This window comes from Cynocephalus volans, chromosome 15 (assembly GCF_027409185.1).
Source record: "Cynocephalus volans isolate mCynVol1 chromosome 15, mCynVol1.pri, whole genome shotgun sequence".
Taxonomy (NCBI): domain Eukaryota; kingdom Metazoa; phylum Chordata; class Mammalia; order Dermoptera; family Cynocephalidae; genus Cynocephalus; species Cynocephalus volans.
Genome location: NC_084474.1, coordinates 92433296 through 92451301, shown reverse-complemented (window position 1 = coordinate 92451301; position 18006 = coordinate 92433296). Strand labels below are relative to the sequence as shown.

The 18006-nt window shown below is 42.3% G+C and overlaps 1 protein-coding gene across 6 annotated transcripts in view; it reads left to right on the top strand.

Moving 5' to 3' along the window:
* TRAPPC9 (trafficking protein particle complex subunit 9) overlaps nucleotides 1–18006 on the top strand; it is a 649394-nt gene that overhangs the window by 394193 nt on the left and 237195 nt on the right. For all 6 annotated transcript variants that reach the window (XM_063079205.1, XM_063079204.1, XM_063079202.1 and 3 more), the window contains one exon: nucleotides 15029–15139. In XM_063079205.1, the coding sequence (XP_062935275.1) occupies nucleotides 15029–15139 (111 nt within the window). The remainder of the gene's footprint in view (nucleotides 1–15028; nucleotides 15140–18006) is intronic.

Genomic DNA, 18006 nt, shown 5'->3' with positions numbered 1-18006 from the left:
AGATTACTTTGGGAAGAGTTGATAAGTATATTGTGCCTTCCAGTCTATGAACATTGTACGTCCCTCTATTTTAGGTCTATAATTTCATTCATCAGCAATTCATATTTTTTAGCATATAGATTTTTTTGTCAGATTAAGGATATTTTCTTCTATTGCTAGTTTGTTGAGTTTTTTTTAAAAATCACAAATGACATTTAAATTTTGTCAAATGCTTTTTCTGTATCAAAAAAATTGTTGAGGATTATTATTTCTCCATTCATGAGGGATATTTGGTTGTTTTTTCTTCTATCTTTGTCTGGTTTTGTTATTACACAGTGCTGGTCTCAAAATGGTTTGGGAAATGTTCCTTCTATTTTCTGAGTGAGATTATGTAGAATTATTTCTTTCTGAAATTGTTGGTAGAATTCAACAGGAAACACTCTGGGCCTGGAGATTTCTTTTTCAGAGGTTTTAAAAAAAATGCATTCAGTTTATTTAACAGGTATAGGATCTATTTTTCTGTTTTTATTTTCATTGATTTCTGTCTTTATTATTTTCTTCCTATGCTTGCTTTGAGTTTTCATTCATTCTTTCTTTTTGATGGCTGGCTGGTACAGGAATCCAAACCCTTGACCTTGGTGTTCCCAGCACCATGCTCTATCCAATCTTTTTCTAGTTTGTTAGGATAGAAGCTGGTTGATTTGAAGCCTCTCTTTTCTTCCAATATAATCATTGAATGCTGTCAATTTTTCCCTAAGTACTTGTTCTATTTTACTAATTTTGATATGTTGTACTTTATTTTGTTCACTTCAGAATATTTTCTGCTTTCTGTTGATACTTCCTCTTTGACCAGTGGTTTATCTTGAAAAGTAGGGGTTAATTTCCAAATATTTGGAGATATTGTAGATATCCTCTGCCATTGATTTCTAGGTTAATTCTGTTTTGGTCTGAGAACATACTTTGTGCGCTTTCAATTCTTTTAAATTTGTTAGGAATTTTTTTCGTGGCCTAGAATATGGCCCATATTGGTAATTGTTGCTGTGCACGAGAGAAGCATGTGTTTTCTTCTGTTGTTTGGTGGAGTGTTTACCAAGTGTCCATCAGATTCAGGTGGTTGATGGTGGTGTTTATTTCTTCTATATTCTTGCTGATTTTATGACTCCTGTTGAGTACTGAGAGTGTTGAAGTCTCCAAGTACATCTGTGGTTTTATCGGTTTGTCTTTTCAGTTCTGTTTTCTTTCATGTATTTTGTAGCTCTTAAGTTAGGTGCATATAAATTAAGAATTATCGTGTATTCTTGGAGAATTAATGCTTTTATCATTATGTTATGTCCCTCTTTAGCACTCTTAATTTTTTCTTTTCTTTTTAAAATTTATTTTAATTTTTTATTGAAACATAGTTGTACGTATCTGTGGGTTACAGTGTTGAATATCAATATCTGCATGCAATATGTGATGCTCAAATGAGGATAATTAGTATATCCAATGTTACACAATGTAATCATTTTTTGTGGCCCTTTACCAATTTCTTGCTAGCCCTGTCTCTCTTTCCCACCTTAGTTGGCCTTAGTTCTATTCTCTCCTTTTGAAAGAAATTGAAACAAATTATTGTGATTATTGTATTTGTTTATTTTTTAAAATGTATTTGTTTATTTTTTTAGCTACCACTTATGACTAAGGATGTGGTATTTTTCTTTCTGTGCCTGGCTTATTTCACTTAACATAATTTTCTCTAAGGTCATTTTCCTGTGAATGGCAGAATTTCATTCTTTTTTATGGTACAATAGTGTGCCATTGTGTATATATACCACATTTTCCGTATCTAAAATGTCCATCAATGGACTGCTGTTAATTTTTTCTGCTCTAAAGTGTACTCTGAAGTGTCTAATATTAATATAACACTCCAGCTTTCTCTCTCTTTTTTCTTTTTTGGCAGCTGGCTGCTGTGGGGATCCAAACTCATGATGCTGGTTTTATAACACCATGCTCTAATGCTGACTAGCTCTCCAGCTTTCTTTTGATTAGTGTTTTCTTGGTATATCTTTTTTATTCTTTTACTTGTAACATATCAATGTCATTATAGTTAAAGTGGATTCATTGTAGATAGCATATAGGGTTCTTTTGGTTTTTAAATAATTCATTCTGACAATCTCTAGTAATTGGAATATTTAGGGTATTTACATTTAATGCCATTTTTGATGCATTTAGATTTAGGTCTATCAGTTTTGGGGTTTTTTTGTTTGTTTATTTGCTTTGTTGTTATTATTCTGTTTCTATTGGATTATTTGAATTTTTTAACATTCTGTTTTGATTTTTATCTTGAGTTTTAAAATTTATCTCTTTGTATAGTTGCTTTAGTGGATGGTCTAGGGATTACCATATGCACTCTTACTTTTTCAAAGTCTACTTAGAAGCAATATTTTATCACTGGGTGGAACGTAGAATCCCAAAACAGTACTCATAGCTCCTTTCTTATCTCTGCCTATGTCCCCCCTAACTTATGTTGTAGTTTCATAATGTGTTACATCTACATACATTGTAAACCTAGGCAGTGTTATCATTTTTGCTTTTAATAGTCATATACCTTTTGTATAACTTAAGAGTAAATGATATTTAGCCAGATATTTACCATTTTTGTTGCTCTTTTTGTTACCAAAATCCCAAAGGTCCATTTGCTTGCCGCTTAATAGCCAGGAATTGAGAAACAAGTGTTGGTGTAAGGAAAGGTAGCCTTTAATCAGGAAGCTGGCACACACATAGCATTCAGCTTTCATTAAAGCATAAGTTCCATCTTGAGCTTCAGTTAGCACATCCGAAGTCATTTTAGTTTGTAAAACAGCTTTTCTCACCAAGCCCATTTTTTAGTTTATTAAAGCTGTTTTGTGTGCAGTGTGTTTACAGAGAGTTGGGCTAATCTAGCCTAAGTTGAGGGTACTATTGGGCCAATGGTATAGTTTCTTTGTTTCCAGCAGAAAGGGGCAGTGCAGCTTAAGTGCCCAGTGTTGGGAGTTAGATAACCACCAGGGTCGGTCTGAAGTGCTGAAAAGAGGAAGAAGCCCATATATCCAGCAGAAATCTATTTGCAGCCTGTCAGCAGTGTCGGGCCCATTGTAAAAACAAGTTGGAATCATTTGTTTGGCACAGAGCAGGTATACATAAGAGTAGCAATAGGAAACAGTTATTAAAATCTATGATGTTCATTATTTTCCTTTATAAAATAGGAGTTTGAGGTCCTCTAACAGTTCATGAGTCTACGGATCAGGCTTAGATTCTTATGGTGGTGTTTTTCTTACCATTGTGAATCCAAGGCTTAACACTGGCAAGCTTTATGGGGAGGTATAGGTGGTTTCATCGCCAAAGTCTTAATTTGTTTAACAAGTTTTAAGACATTAATAAGATGTCATAAGGACTCGTCCACTTCTCAGTCAGTTCTAGGGTCTAGGGTCTAGTCTCGCCATGTCTTTAGCAGCATTCTGTCTCCTGGGTTTAAGGGGTGTAGAGGTTTATTTGCTAGAAAAGCTGACCTGGAAAAGGCAAATTGATGTAGAATAATTAGAGTTTGACAGTCATGTTCTATGTCTAGAGAGGGAGACCCCAATGTAGAGGCTTGGAAGGGTCTCCCATAGGCAATTTTAAAAGGACTCAATTTGAGTCCTCTTCAAGGTGCCACACTAATATGAAGCAAGGCAGTGGGAAATGTTTTATCTCATTTTGGATTAGTTTCCTGCCAAATTTTGGCTAGCGTCCTTTTAAAGTATGATTCATCTTTTTGGTTTTTCCTGTGGACCGAGGTCTCCATGATGAATGTAGTTTCCATTTGATTCATAGAGCTTCACCACCTCCTGTATTATTGTTGAAATAAATGCAGGTCCATTATCACTTTGTACTGTGCTTTGTAAGCCAAATCAGGGAATTATTTCTTTTAGCAAAAGCCCAGCTACATCTGTGGCCTCTTCAGTTTAGGCAGGGTAGACTTCTACCCGTCCAGAGAAAGTGTCCACAGACACCAACAGAAATTCAGAATTCCCCTTAGTTTTGTGCATTTGAGTGAAGTCTATTTGCCAGTCCTCAAAGGTGCGTTTTCCTTTGTATTGTACTCTCTTCCTAGTTGGGAGCTTTTCGGTCTTAGGATTATTTCTAGCACATAGATGGCATCCTTGAGTAACTCATTGTAGAGTCCCCTGAAGATGAGGTCCTTTTAAGTAAGTCTTGACTAAATCTGACAAAGCATCATGGCCATAATGAGTCCCTTCATGTAGGTGTTTCACAGCTGGCTACACTAGGGCTTCAGGGAGTTAGTATCATTGCATGGTATTCGTTTCCCATAAAGAGTTTGAGTCTGTATTTGTAAAGCACCATTTTGAGTGTATTTCTCATCTTGATCTGTGTGATGGGGCTTAAAGTCAGATATCAAAGCCCCTAGTAACTGCATCTCTTTAGCTGCCTGTTTTGCTGTTCTGTTGGCTGTTTGGTTTCCCTTATTTGTTTGTGAATCATCTCTTTGACTGCTCAGGCAACCTTAACTGGCAGCAGAACTGCTTTTTAACAATGTCAAGATTTCTGTTGGATATTTTATGTCCTTGTTATCAACTGGCTGGATGTTTTTTAAGGCTTCCCTTTTAGGGGGTATTGTCTCTTACGTGGAACATGTGTCCCCTCCTTCAATTCAGTTGCTACTGGTTCCATATTTGTGGCACAGCCAGGTATCCCATTTGCCCAAACAAGCTTACTCACTCTTTCGTAGATCTCTGGTGATATGAGTTCTTCCGGATGGGTGAGTAGCGTCTGCAGTCGTAAGGCTTGCTCTGGGAGTATGGGGACATGAGTTGCTGTTTTTCAGGAGAGTCATTTAGGTATTTAATATTGAGCAATCATTTGGTTCCCTGCTGTCCAGTGCCCCTGGGTCTCCTGTAAAGGAAATAACTGTAGGCTCCGATAAATTCAGGGGAGCCCCTGGGCTTCCTCATTTTTTATTAGACTTTTTCAACTTGCTCTATCATCTGTCTCTTGAATTTTCCTCCTTCTCCTTCTTTTGTTTTTTAGGCCTTTTGTATTAATTCCACTAGCTGGGTATTGTCTTAATAGAAATTGCCCTGCCCCATAGAGGGGAACACCTGGACTGAAATGGGTGCCCTCTTGGGTCTTAGAGGGGAGACCATTCCACTGCCTGAGTCATATTGGGGTCGGGCAGTAGCTTTAGAGGATTCCAAGTCACCTGGAAAGTTTTGGGGACGAGGTGAAGGTAAAGTTGCTGTGGACAGACGCCCCGAGCTTGGGCAGCATTCTGGTTACCCTGTATGTTTGGAGGGTTTAGTGTCAGCACACTGCACGCCCTGTCCTTTCCCCCTTACAGTGGCTGTCTGCCGGGGGCTCAGTCACTCCTTCCTTCCCCTTCCTCTGTACCATAAGCTGTGAGCCTTCCTGTGAGGAGTCTGTGTTATGTAGCAACATCAAAGCTTGTACATAAGCAATTTCATCCCATTTTCGTAACCTCTGACAAAACAACTCCAATGGGAGGATAGTATAGTAATTAAGGGAACCATTTAGTGTTCCTCAACACTCTTTTGAGTCTAAAATGTACATTGGCCAAGGATTATTGTAATTAAATAAAAAATCATTTTTTTTCCTTTTGTCATGGGATTATAATTATAACTGGACCATTCAGCTAAAATTCTTCTATTCCTAGCTAGGATGGCAGGTGCCCTGACTATCTCTTCTGAAGCAGCGGTGGCTCCAAACCCGAGAATGAGGATCGAGAATTTGTCTCCAACTTCCCATTACAGAGTTACAATGGTTAGTGAGGACACACACACTTGATGAGATTTTACCCAGATATAATTATTTATCTTGATGGTATGCAATAGCGCCCATAGAGCAAGGGGATTTAGGGGTCCCTTCCCAAAGGGATCAGCAGTAGCCAGACCCTGAGTACACAAACACTGGTGTAATGTTTCCTGAGCTTGGTTGTTTCCCGAGTGCCAATTATTGTTTTGATTTTTTGAAAACATGAGTACCACCAGCAATGGGTCGCATCCCTGCACCCTGGACTTGCACTTCCTTCAATAAGCCGAGCTCCTCCCTAAAAGATACGTTGAAGCACTTGGGGCTGGTCCGCACTGTTGTAACCAACACAACTCAATATTCAAGAGCGCAGTGAGTGCCCTGAGGAGCTGAAATCTAGGTCTGATATTGCGACCAGGACCCACGTCCACATGAGGGTCATTCTATCGGTTTGCCTCAAAGAGAGAAAGAAGCTTTGATGACTCTGTCAGTGATTGAAAGCCTGTAGATACCATTATTCCTGAATGGAAAAGAACAGGTGTCTGACTGTCTGACTGGTGTCTGCTGCCACTTAACTGAGACAGTGGACTCTCCCACGGTGTGCGGCCGACCCAGGAGAACACGCTGTACCAGCATTAGTCCAGCAGAGCAGCTGCCATGTAGCAGTTAAAGGACAGATGGAAAAGCCCTGAGTTAGGATGAGTAGCTAGAGTGACAAACAAACAGATGCCTAGCAAAACTAACTCCCTGTCCTGGGGACCCAGATTACAGTCCTTGAGCCCCTTTTCCCCAGCCAGTTCAGTACGCAGATGACCCAACCAGACCCAAACAACCCAAAAGGGGTTAACAACGGCGGGGCGGGGTGCTCTCAGCGTGAGTGCTGATGCCACTTACAGGTCAAAAAGACTCCTCAGCTCATCCAAACGACTCCAGTTCCTTCACCCGCTGAAAGCGAAAAAGGCAGTTAATGCTTCACCTTGGAGGACAGGGAGTGTCCATGGAGGGGGAAAAAACTTTCCAGAGGCTGCCGGGAAAGTCCCTAAGATCACAGCCACATGGCCAGCTCGCCACAAGCGACCAACACATCGGGGCTGCCAAAGCTTTTCTCTGGGCAGCAGCCGAGGGGCTAGGCCGCCCAGATTGCAGAGTCTCTGGGCTTGGTCGCTACATTTGCTACTGAAACCCCAACGGTCTGTTTGCTCGCCACTCAGTAGCCAATAATTGAGAAACAAGTGTCGGTGTAAGGAATGGTGGCCTTTAATCAGGAAGCCGGCAGCCTGGGGAAATTTGGGCTTCAAAGACCATCTCGGCCTCTCCTGGGTTTGCCAAAGGGTTTTATAGGGGTCTGGGGTGGAAAGCTGATTCATGGTGACCAGGTAGGGACGTGCAGACATGCTTGAGTGTTTCAGATAATTGTCAAGGAACTTCCCGGGTGGGAGGTGACCAACGGCATACTTATTCTCCATGGGCTCAGTTCCTGCTGTTTTCAGATCAGGTCACTAAGCTAGTCAAGAATGGCCATCTGGGTTAATGATTTTCCCTCTAATTATTTGTATATAATGTGAGAGTAAGAGTGATTGTGTTTTGGCAATTAGCTGCAGGCTGTGTGGTTTGGGTTTCAGGAGAGACCATGTTTTTAAATTCAAAGGCTTCTCAAAATGGAGTCACTTCTGTTCAGGCTGTTACACTTTTTCTTTCCTCGTGTTCCAAAATTTTTTATAGTATAATTTCCCTCTATCTGAAGGACATCCTTAAACATTGCTTTTAGAGAAGTTCTCCTGGTGATTAATGTCCTTAGTTTTCCTTCATCTGAGAATGTCTTTATTCCACCTCTTTCCTGAAGGATATTTTCACTGGATATAGACTTCTGGGTTGACAGCTCTTTTTTTTCTTTCCATATGTAAAAATGTTGGACTTCCTCTGCCCACCATGGTTTCTGGTGAGAAATTTTCAACTTTTTATTATTATTTTCCCTGTATAAAATGCATTGTTTGCCCTGGCAGCTCCCCAGATTTTTTTTTTCCCTTTAGCTTTCTGCAGTTTGATTATGATATTTCTAGGCAAGGATTTCTTTAAACTTATGCTGTTTGGGGTTTGCTAAGCTTCCGAATCTGCTTATGTCTTTTGTCAAGTTTGTGGGGTTTTCAGCCATTATTTCTTGAAAAGCTGCTTTACTTCCCTTGTTTGTTTCTAAATCTCCTGTGATGTGTGACTTTTAGAGGTTTTGTTGTGCCATAGGACGGTTTTTTTCCAACCTTTTCCCCCTCTGTTGTTTCCTTTGGATGTTTATTAATCTGTCTTCAAATTTACTAGTTTAATTCCTTTGTGGTCCAAAAACATACTTTTTATAATTTCCATTATTTTGTAGTTGTTAGAGGTTTTTTTTTTTTTTTCCTCCATGGCCTGGCACGATCCCAGGTGACCGGTGGTATTGCTTGCTTATTCTGTATCCTCTCGGATTTTATGTCTACTCGTCCTATCAATTACTAAGATGATTCAGCATCTGGTGAATTTTTCAGTTCAGTTTTTTCATCTTTTAAGTTTTTTCCTCATTCTTTTTTTTATATTTCCTATCTCTTTGTTGAGATTGTTTATCTTTTCATTTGTTTGCAGTGTGTCCACCCTTGCTTCTTAGAATGTGTTTAAAGTCTTTCTCTGATAAGATAGTCATCTTGAGGTTGTTGCCTGTTGATTTTCTTTTCCCACATGAGCTGACGTTTTCTTGGTTCTTTCTGTGCTGAGCTGTTTTAGGCTGTATTCCAGACATTTTGAGTGTAATGTTGTAAGACATTGGGGTCTTGCTCGAATCTTGAGAAGAATATTGATATTTTGTTTTAGCAGGAGTCCGCGGAGGGTTTTTCTGGCCACAGTGCCGGAGGGAGGGTCTTTTGTGGGCTGTGCTGCAGTTGTGGTTTCAAAGCATTCATGGTGCTCTTTGGGTCAGCCCCACCTGCATACCACCCAGCATTCATCCCTGGGGCTGAGATTCAGAGGCAGCACCACAGGGAGCCCAGGAGTTCATGCACAACTTCATCAGACTGCTCTCTTAATCTCTCTCCTTTCTGAAATCTCCCCAACACCTTCTAGGGGTCTCTTTTCCCTATGTGCCTGCTACAAAGCCAGGGTTTGAATTTCTTCTGTGTATGTCTACACGTGGGATCAATGGACCAGAGGCACAGAGAGGGAAATGAAAGTAATGTGGACTGGCCCTGTGGTCTGGGACCTGAGCGCCTCAGATCAGATGGGTTTGTGTCAGGTCAGGAGTGTGCCTGTCCAGCCATGGCTGCCTTGGGGTGATCTCCCACGGTACTGCGTTGGAGCTGAGCTGGGAGCAAAGAGTAGGAAAAGAAAAAAAACCTAGAGATTTCCTTCCCTCTGGCCCTTCATAGTACCTTTTCTTACCCCTTCAATCAGGAAGAGAGGCTGCTGTTGGAGCTCTTTTCATGCCAGAGCACACCTCTGCGCCCCAGGCTGCTTTTCAGTTCAGACTGGATGGTGCTGGAGGAAAATGGAATTCACTCCCAGCTCAGAAGAACTTTGATTTCTGGTCTCCTGCTCTGATTCACCTTTTAAAATTCACTTTTTGAGTCTTCAGCTCCATGCATTCTGTGATTTATAGTTGTGTTTAGTAGGAGAGACAGGGTGGATTGTGCTTACTCCATCTTTTCCTGAATTGGAACACGTCATTTTTTAAAAACGTAAACCAATTCATGTCACTCATCCGCTTAAAACTCTTAAAATAGCTTCCTGTCACCCTTAAGATAAAATCTGAATATTTTTCCAAGACCTTTCCTCTATCGTTAATCTTATACTACTCCCTTCTTTACTTGTATTCCCTGATCACAGTGTGCCTTAAGATTTTTGCATTAACTGCTCATTCTCTCTGGAAGGCTCTCCAAGGCTTTCACATGATTGCTTTCTTGTCATTTGAGTCTCAAATAAAATGGCGTTTCTTCAGGGAGGCCCTCCTTTGACATCAAACCTAAAGTCATTTTTTAATTCCTCTTTATGTTTTCAAGAGATATACTTAAATTTAAAAAAAAAAAAAAGCTTATATCATATATGCCTTGTGCCCTACCTCATATCTTAGCCCACTTTTTATACTAGCCATTGCCATGGCAACCAGATTCATGCAGATGTAACCCGACAGCATCTCACCTCAGCTGTGTGGAGCATCTCTTACTTTCTGGAATATTCTAAATGCCTTCCCTGAGGCTGTGGGATTAGATGCCCATAGGTACCCCCTCTGCACGGTGCATGCATCAAGTGTGAGAGAACTGATCCCTGTAGGGAAAGCTTGACTAATGAGGGCAAGAGTCGGTGAAGAACTTATCCCTCTTCTGGGCTTCAGGTGCACAGTTCTGAGGTGCAGTCCCCACAGCTCCTCAGAGGGACCAGCAAGATTGAGCCCTGGCTGCCGCAGGGTGGCCTGCTGGGTGATGCACGCCAGTGACACACCTTGCTGTTGAGAGTTTTACCTCCCTGCCCCACTCTGCTCACACAGTGTGTGTATACTGTGATATCTTTTTTTTTCCCCTTTCCTTTTTTTTTAAATTTTGCGGCTGGCTGGTATGGGGATCCAAACCCTTGACCTTGATGTTATCAGCACCACTAACTGGCAGCTCTCTTTGGTATCTTCTGCCACTTATTTACCGAGCATTATTAGCAGGAGATTTATCTGTGGTGGGTGAGCTGTATAGTTCTTTTAAGGTCATTTTCATTTGTGCATAGGTTTCCATGGCATAGCTATGCTATTGTATGACTATTTGTACTTTCCAGTTGATGTAAATTTAGTTAAAAGCAGTTCTTTGCTTTTATAAACAGCGTTGCAATAAACGTTTTTGAATGTATCCTTCTGCCGAACTCCGAGTTGATCTGAGATGTGTGCCTAGAAGTGGGACTGTTAGGTCAGAGGGTACTCATCGCAGACTAGATATTCTCAGTTTTCTCTCTGAAGGTGTAGCACCAATTTATACCCCTAGCAGCAGTGAGCGAGAGGTCCCATGTTTCCTGTTGATCCAAGTCTTGGCCAACACTTGGTATTGGACACTTAAAAATGTTTCCAATAGGTCGGATGGGAAATAGTATCTCAGGGTTTTATTTCCATTTCTCTAACTACTAGTTATATTGAACTTCTATTCCTGTTTATTGGCCATTGGATTTTCTCTACTTAAATTGTCAGTCCTTGTCCTCTGCTTGACTTTCTATTAGGTCGTTTCTTTCTTACTGATTTATGGGAGTTCTCAATAAATTCAGAATTCTAGTCTTTTGTCAGCTTAATGTGTTGCAGATACCTTTTCACAGGTAGCTTGTCTTTGCTTTGGTTTTTAATGTTTTTCATTGTACTAAAGTTCTTAATTTTTTTTAAAGCTATTAATTTTAATACATCCAAATGTTTTAGTCACTCCCCTTATATTTTATATGTCTTATAACTAATTTGGGAAGTATTTCTCTCTTCCAATTTCATGAGCTGTTCACTTACAGTTTCTTCTAAAGGTTTTGAATTTTTTTTTAACACTTAGTGAGCTATTCAGTCTATTTGGAATTTATTCTTGTTCATGGCCTGAGGTAGGGATATAACTTTTTGTCTCTTTGCGTAGCTCTTTGTCCCAGCACTATTTATGGAGTCTTCTCCTCACTGATCAGTGCCACCATCCCACTCATGTCTGCAGTTCCCTGTATTCACGGCTCTGCCTCTGGACTTTTTCTTTTATGAAGGTATTTTCCTATCTCTGTCTTCGTTATTGCAGCTTTATGACACTCTTGATAATATGGGAGGGCAAATCCCTTCCAGAAATCTTTCTCATCATTGTTTTGCATGTTCTTGGCTCTTTACTCTTACATATAAAGTTTAGAATCAGAGTGTCAGCTTTCACCAAAAACAAATCCCTGTTGGGATTTCTTACTGAGTTGCATTGAATTTATATAAATTTGGAAAATGGTGACTTCTTTAAAAATATTAAATCTTCCCATCTTTGAACATAATAAATCCTGCATTTATTTTTCTTCTTTAATGTTGTTCCACAAGACTTTGTCATTTTCTGCATAAGTGGCTTACATATATTTTGTTAGATTTATTTCTATGTGCATTGTGGATTTCTATTATAAATTTATTTTCTTAAAAGTTTTATCTTTTAATTATTTTTAGTTGATATATAGGGATGGTACTGACTTTGTGCGTTTTAATCCTTTATTCAACTTTTTTGAAGCTGTTTTTTTCTAATCTTACAAAAAGTGACTAAAATTTTAATTTTTTTTTTAACTCCCCCATCTTTCCCAGCCCTCCTTTTTCCATGTAATTTCCATGAAAGCAGAGATCCTGTCTTTCTTGTTTACTTCTATGTCTAAGTGCTTAGAACAGGACCTGGCCCATAGGAGGGACTCAGGAGACACCTGTTAGATGAATTAATAAAATTCCCACTTCTGAGCAGAGGATGTACTTCACGCTCACTGCATCGAGGTGGTTTCACACACTCTGCTCTCTTTGCCTAGAATGTACTTCTCCTTTCCCCCTGGCAGCCCGATCCCCCTCACCCAAGTCTGCCCCAGATTCCCACAGTAACGGTGCTCTCCCATGCTGCGGGGCTTCTGCCCCGTTCTCTCTCCCAGATCAGGCACGTGTATGTGTCCTTCAAAGATTGCTCTGATCTTCATTCTTCCAGGAAGCTTTCTTGGACTTCCTTCTACTTACTTCAGAAAGCTAGATGCAGAGAAAACCAAAAAGCAAACAAGAATTAAAAGTAAACTATGTGCTCAGAGCATTAGCCTTAAACAAAATCATCCAAAGTGAAATGGAAAGATACACAGAGTGAATGACATTACGGCGGGCACAGAGTGCTGCTGCTGTCTGGAAAAGGGAATTAGTCTATGAATAACAGACAGAAAGCAAAGATCCACCAATATATCATAATGTCAGCAATTAGAAGGAATACAAACACTAGTTTGAGACGCCCCCACACGCAGACAGTGAGTCAGAAAAAAGGACAGAAAATGTGTGTTGATGCTGTGTATGCCTGTGCAGTTTTCTGAGTATTATATTCTGTGAGTGAAAACAACATGTATTTGTCTTTTAAAAAATCACTTCAGTTTTCCTCCTCAGATAAATGTTTTACTAGTTCCCTTTTCTGATGAAAGATTTTGCTGTGATTAAAGACTTCACGAAGTTCTGACAAAGGCAGAGTAGATCTACATTCTTGGAAGCCCATTTTTCTGTGAGCTGCGTGAAGAGGCCTCTTGTAGGCAGCTGTCAGAGCTAATGAGTATTTTCCAAGTGCCGACCTTCTGGGGAAGACACCCCCAACCAGAGAACCCAGAATCAACCAAAGTGAACTTGTCATGTAAAGACATGTGCAGTGCCACAGCAATGCTGTGGCACACAATAGAGATGGGACGTACCCCTTTACCCACCTCCCTTGAGAGCAGGTCACACACACATTCTGGAAAGTTGATACTTCACAGCTTCCCTGTGGCCTTTTGATGATATCTGCGCATGTGTGTGCACACATGGGCGTGTGCATATGAGCCTGCACCCTTGGACACGCTCCTGCACCCCTGTGTGCCTCAGTTCCCTTCTCTGGAACAAGCAGAGGACAGGCGTGGCTTTGGAATATGGGTCCTCACCTCCTGGGAAAAGTGAGTGATTTGGAGCTCTAAGTCTTGAGTCTTGGTCAGCACGTCAGTGGTTCTGTCCTCTCCTGAGCCTCTGTTCCTTGGTGCATAGGACGACTACTTTGCAGGGCTGTTGGGGCAACATAACAAAGTGTGGCAGCCTGGACAGGTGGTGGAGGGTGGTCCTCCTTCCCTCGCCTTGCACTTGACTTTCCTTAACAACCAGCACAGCCTTGCCTCCCGCTTTGGGAAATACATTTGCCCTTTGGAAGGTTACGTTTTGAAGTCACATTAAGCTAAAAATGACCCAGAGCACAAGATTTTTGTCTCCAAGTCTCCCCTGCTCATGAAAACTGTTCTCCCTGCTCCTGCACGAAGAACAGCTTCTGCCCTGCTGCTGTCTCCTGTGCCTGCTCTTGTCGTGGGAACAGCCATACCATTTATATCAGCAAACATTTATCGATTACCTGTCATGGGCTAGCTGGAATACTTGCTATTTGAGATACAGTGTGTGTTTTAGGCCAGCATTCAACTGTAATGGAAACCTAACAAATGGTGACTAACACAGATGAAGCGTGTGGTGTTGGTTCTTTTTAAATTTTGCCCGTGTAGCTAATAAGTCTGGAGGGAGGGAGACAACGTGGGGCTGCCCCAGCTGCCAGGGATGTCGGCAGCACCCAGGCCCCTTCTGACCCTGCTCTGCCATCCGAAGCCTGTGGCTTTTGTCCTTGTCTCTGATGGTGGCTGAGCTGCTAGGCATCCACCTCACTCCTAGGGAAGGAGAGGAGGGAGCCAGCGAGGCCGCCTTCTCTCTCAAGGCATTGCCTTTCTGTTTGGGATAGAAGTCTCCAGAAGCCTGTCTTATTGGCTAGAACTTTGCCACATGCATTACCCCTTGCTGCAGGGAGCAATGGGAACTTGAATATTTTACTTTCCACCTCTGTAGCAGAACAAACAAAGCAGTGCAGGGTTCAGAGGGGTGGTGACAAGCTGCCTTATTGGCCACAGCCACCACCCTCCCCACCCTGGGCCTAGCTTCTCCACTCCCCTAGGCCCATGAATGAGATTGCATGTAGCTGCTGTAAGGAGAGGGGCAGCATTGGCAAATGTGAACCCTGAGACAGTCGGGGACGTTAATGAGGAGAATAAACTAAACGCCTTTGTAACAAAAAAAATAAAAAATAAAGAGGAGTAAGGTGGAGTGTGAGTGTGAGAAGCTCACGTGTGCGCAGTGAGGTTGCAGTCTCTTGTGCTTGGAACCTCGTAGCAAGGACAGCCTGGCTTGGACGTAGCGTTTGTTGAGTGACACATGTTTCCCCATGGATTGCCCTGCAGAGGGCTCAGGCGTTCTAGTCCTCGTCATGTACTGAGGCTTGGAGAGCTCTACTTACCTTCTCAAGGTCACCTGGTTCGTAAAGGGTATGGCTGAGTTGTAAGCACATGTTCGCAAGACCCCAGGACCAATGAGGACCTGATGCTAAAACCTACTTTTTGGAGTTCACAGTTGTGTGCAGAATGGGTCTCGGGCATTTGGCATTTTGATGAATTGCACATCTGCACATTTTCAAGGAGTGGGAAATCCTTGGAGAGGAGGAAAAGGCAGAGTTGCTCCCTTCTGGCTGTCAGAGGATTCTGAACTTTCTTTTTTCTTTCAACACAGTACCCGGCAGTGCCACCTGCTCCTGGATGTCTTCAACTCCACAGAGCACGAGCTGACCATCAGTGCCAGGAGCAATGAGGAGCTCATCCTGCATGCTGGCGAGTGCCAGCGGTGAGTGTCCCACAACCCCACGTGCCACTGTCCCTGGGCCTCCTCTCTATGCTCTCTTCAGCCTGCCTGGGAGATTTTGGAAATAATCCACCCTTTGAGACCTCAGAGGTTGGGCAGTCCTACTTCTCTTTCCTGAGGTATCATAGTAATTATTCAAGTTCAGTGAGGGAATCTGACTTTGTTTACAATGAGAGCCAAGTGTGAAGTAGGAAAATCCAAATTATGTCCATCTGAGGAAACAGCAGCATGTGCTTTTGGGTACCACTTTTGAGGACATTGAAGCATCTGGGCATCTTTCACTTTTAAATTCTTAAGAATGCCTATTTGGAAATATTTGGTATTGATTTGGAGTCTGTATATAAATATCAGTGGGAGTTCCTTTGAGGAGTTAATGCCACAGCAATACAGGCCAGGTTCAGACCTTTGGGAGAGGAGCACTGTCACCCAAGCCTGGTCCATGGAAGGCAAAGAAAGAGAGGTGACACCACCGAACTCAGCCAAGGAGACACCCTGGTCTAGCAGAGGTGAATGTGGAGCCGGGGTGGAGGTGGGAGCAGGTCAGGAGCAAAGCCAGGGCCTTGGGCAATGTCCCCAAGGCAGGCAGTGCTCAGGACTTTGGGAAGATGCTGTCCTGCGGTAGAGCCCGTTGGATGGACACCTGGCCTGCTGTCCACTGAGCTTCCCTCCATACCGAGAAACTGCGTGCAAGCCAAGCTTGGGCTTCAGGGACATACGCCTATAGATGGAATGATAGCTGGATAATATTTTTTATTTTTAATTACAGAATATTTCAAACACAGATAATAATTTAGAAACTTGTATGTTCATGTCCTAGATTTAAGCATTTTACTATATTTGCTCCAGATCTCTCTATGTCTCTCTCTCTCTGTCTCTCACTCTCTCTCGTTTTAAGGAAATAAAACATTTAATAAATAGCTGACACTAACATTACTAGTCAGTGGGAAAATGCAAACCCAGAGACGCCAGCACACGTTGATCAGATGGTCCAGACAAGAGCGAAGCACCAAGCGCCCCCGGGATGTGGGCAGCCAGACCTCTGTGCCATGTCCGGGAGGATGTGGTGCTGCTGCTGCTGCTTTGGAAAAAAGTCTGGCTCTTTCTTATAGAGCTAAACAGACACCCTTTGCACCGCTACTCCAACCCTAGTTATGTGTTCAAGAAGAATTAAAACACACGATCACAAAAAGTTGTATGAAAGAATATATCTAGCCAAAAACTAGAAAGAGGCCAGGTGTCCGTTATAGAAGAATAGATAAATAAATAGTGATACTTTCCTACAGATGAAGTAGCACTCCGCTGCAAAAACGAAGTACTCATCCACACAGCATCTGGGCAACTCTCAGGACCATTATGCTGAGGGAAAGGTGCCTTCCCCAAAGGGGCCGCTGCTGTGTGGTTCCATCTGTGTGAAATCCTAGAGCAAGCAAAGTCCATCTCCCATGGAAAAAGTCCGAACACTGGTTGCCTCTGCAGATGTTGAGATGGGGTATGACTGGGAGAGGGCGGAAGGTAACTTTCTAGGCAGGGCCCATTCTGTATTGCTTCATAGGGTTCCGCAGGTGAATATGTTTGTTCAAACAGACCTTCACTTGAGATCATGCATTTCACTGCAGGTCAATTTTACGTCAGAAGAAAGAGCTGTCAACAAACGCCAAGTTGTAGTTGACGATGTACACACTGAAGGAGGTGCGACCCCTGCACAGTTTTTGAAACGCATGAAAACGAGATGGGGTAGCGGGGGCAGAGCGTGGGCACAGACAGGCGAGGTAGGCAGATGGGGGTCTCGGTGGCTCTGACACTTCTCACAGGTGCACGGCTTGTTCCATGTGAGGCTCTTTCAACTCTGCGTTTGAAATTTTGCATAAGAAAATGTCGGGAAATATAAGCAAAAGAAAAATCAGCTAAACCTTTCTCCCTCTCCCTCACCCACCTTAACACCCCCCCCCACCCCCCAAGGGTAGCTTCTGTCTCGGAGGCGCTGGGACCATTCACGTACATTTTTACTGCTTTTGCTGTATATACATAGATCTATACCCAAACGTTATTTTGAGAGTTGCTTTTTTTTAAAATGACAAGTGTTTTCATATCATGTCTGTTCTTTTAAAACTTAAAATCAGCATTGCACTTTGGAGCTAGATATAAACCTGATCTTTCATTCTGACTGATATTAATATTTCATTGCTTAAATATGCCACTTTATTCATTTCCATGCTAATGCGCTCACTGTGAGGGGCTTCCAGGGTGTTCGTGGTTCACGTGATTATTGTTAATGGCACTGGTGAATGTGAACTCAGGCTGTTGCCCCTTAGCGGGACCTGTTTGGGCCAATAGTTGGAAGCTGGAGCACCAATGGGCGGGGGGCACTTATGGACTCACTTTGAGAGGAGCCGGAAAACAGTCCCTCCCCAAATTACCTAGTTCTCTTCCCCTGCGCGGAACTCACCACAGGGGTGTGGGTAGGGTATGGAGCTCACTCCGTCCTCCACGTTTGTGCCGCAGAGATTGTGGCTGAGCACAGGCGCTCCCGGGGGAAGCTTCGGGGTCTAAGCCACTGGCAGCTGCTGGGTCCAGTGCTGTTCTCCGTGACTGTGTAGGGAACCATCTGCCCTGTCTTGTCTTTCTTGTCAAGGTGTTTTGATGTAGTCCAAGTTCCCAGAGACCATAAATTTGGTCTTCTTAGGACAGTAATATAAAATACTTTTAAAAAATTAAAAATTGCTAAGCTCGATCTCTATGGTAAGCTTTGAATCATTCTTGGCAATGGAAGTCTGAGTGGTATTTACAATCCCTGACGCAAATAATCACAATTTAGTCTTATGCTTCAGGCTTCTTTGTTATTAAACTTT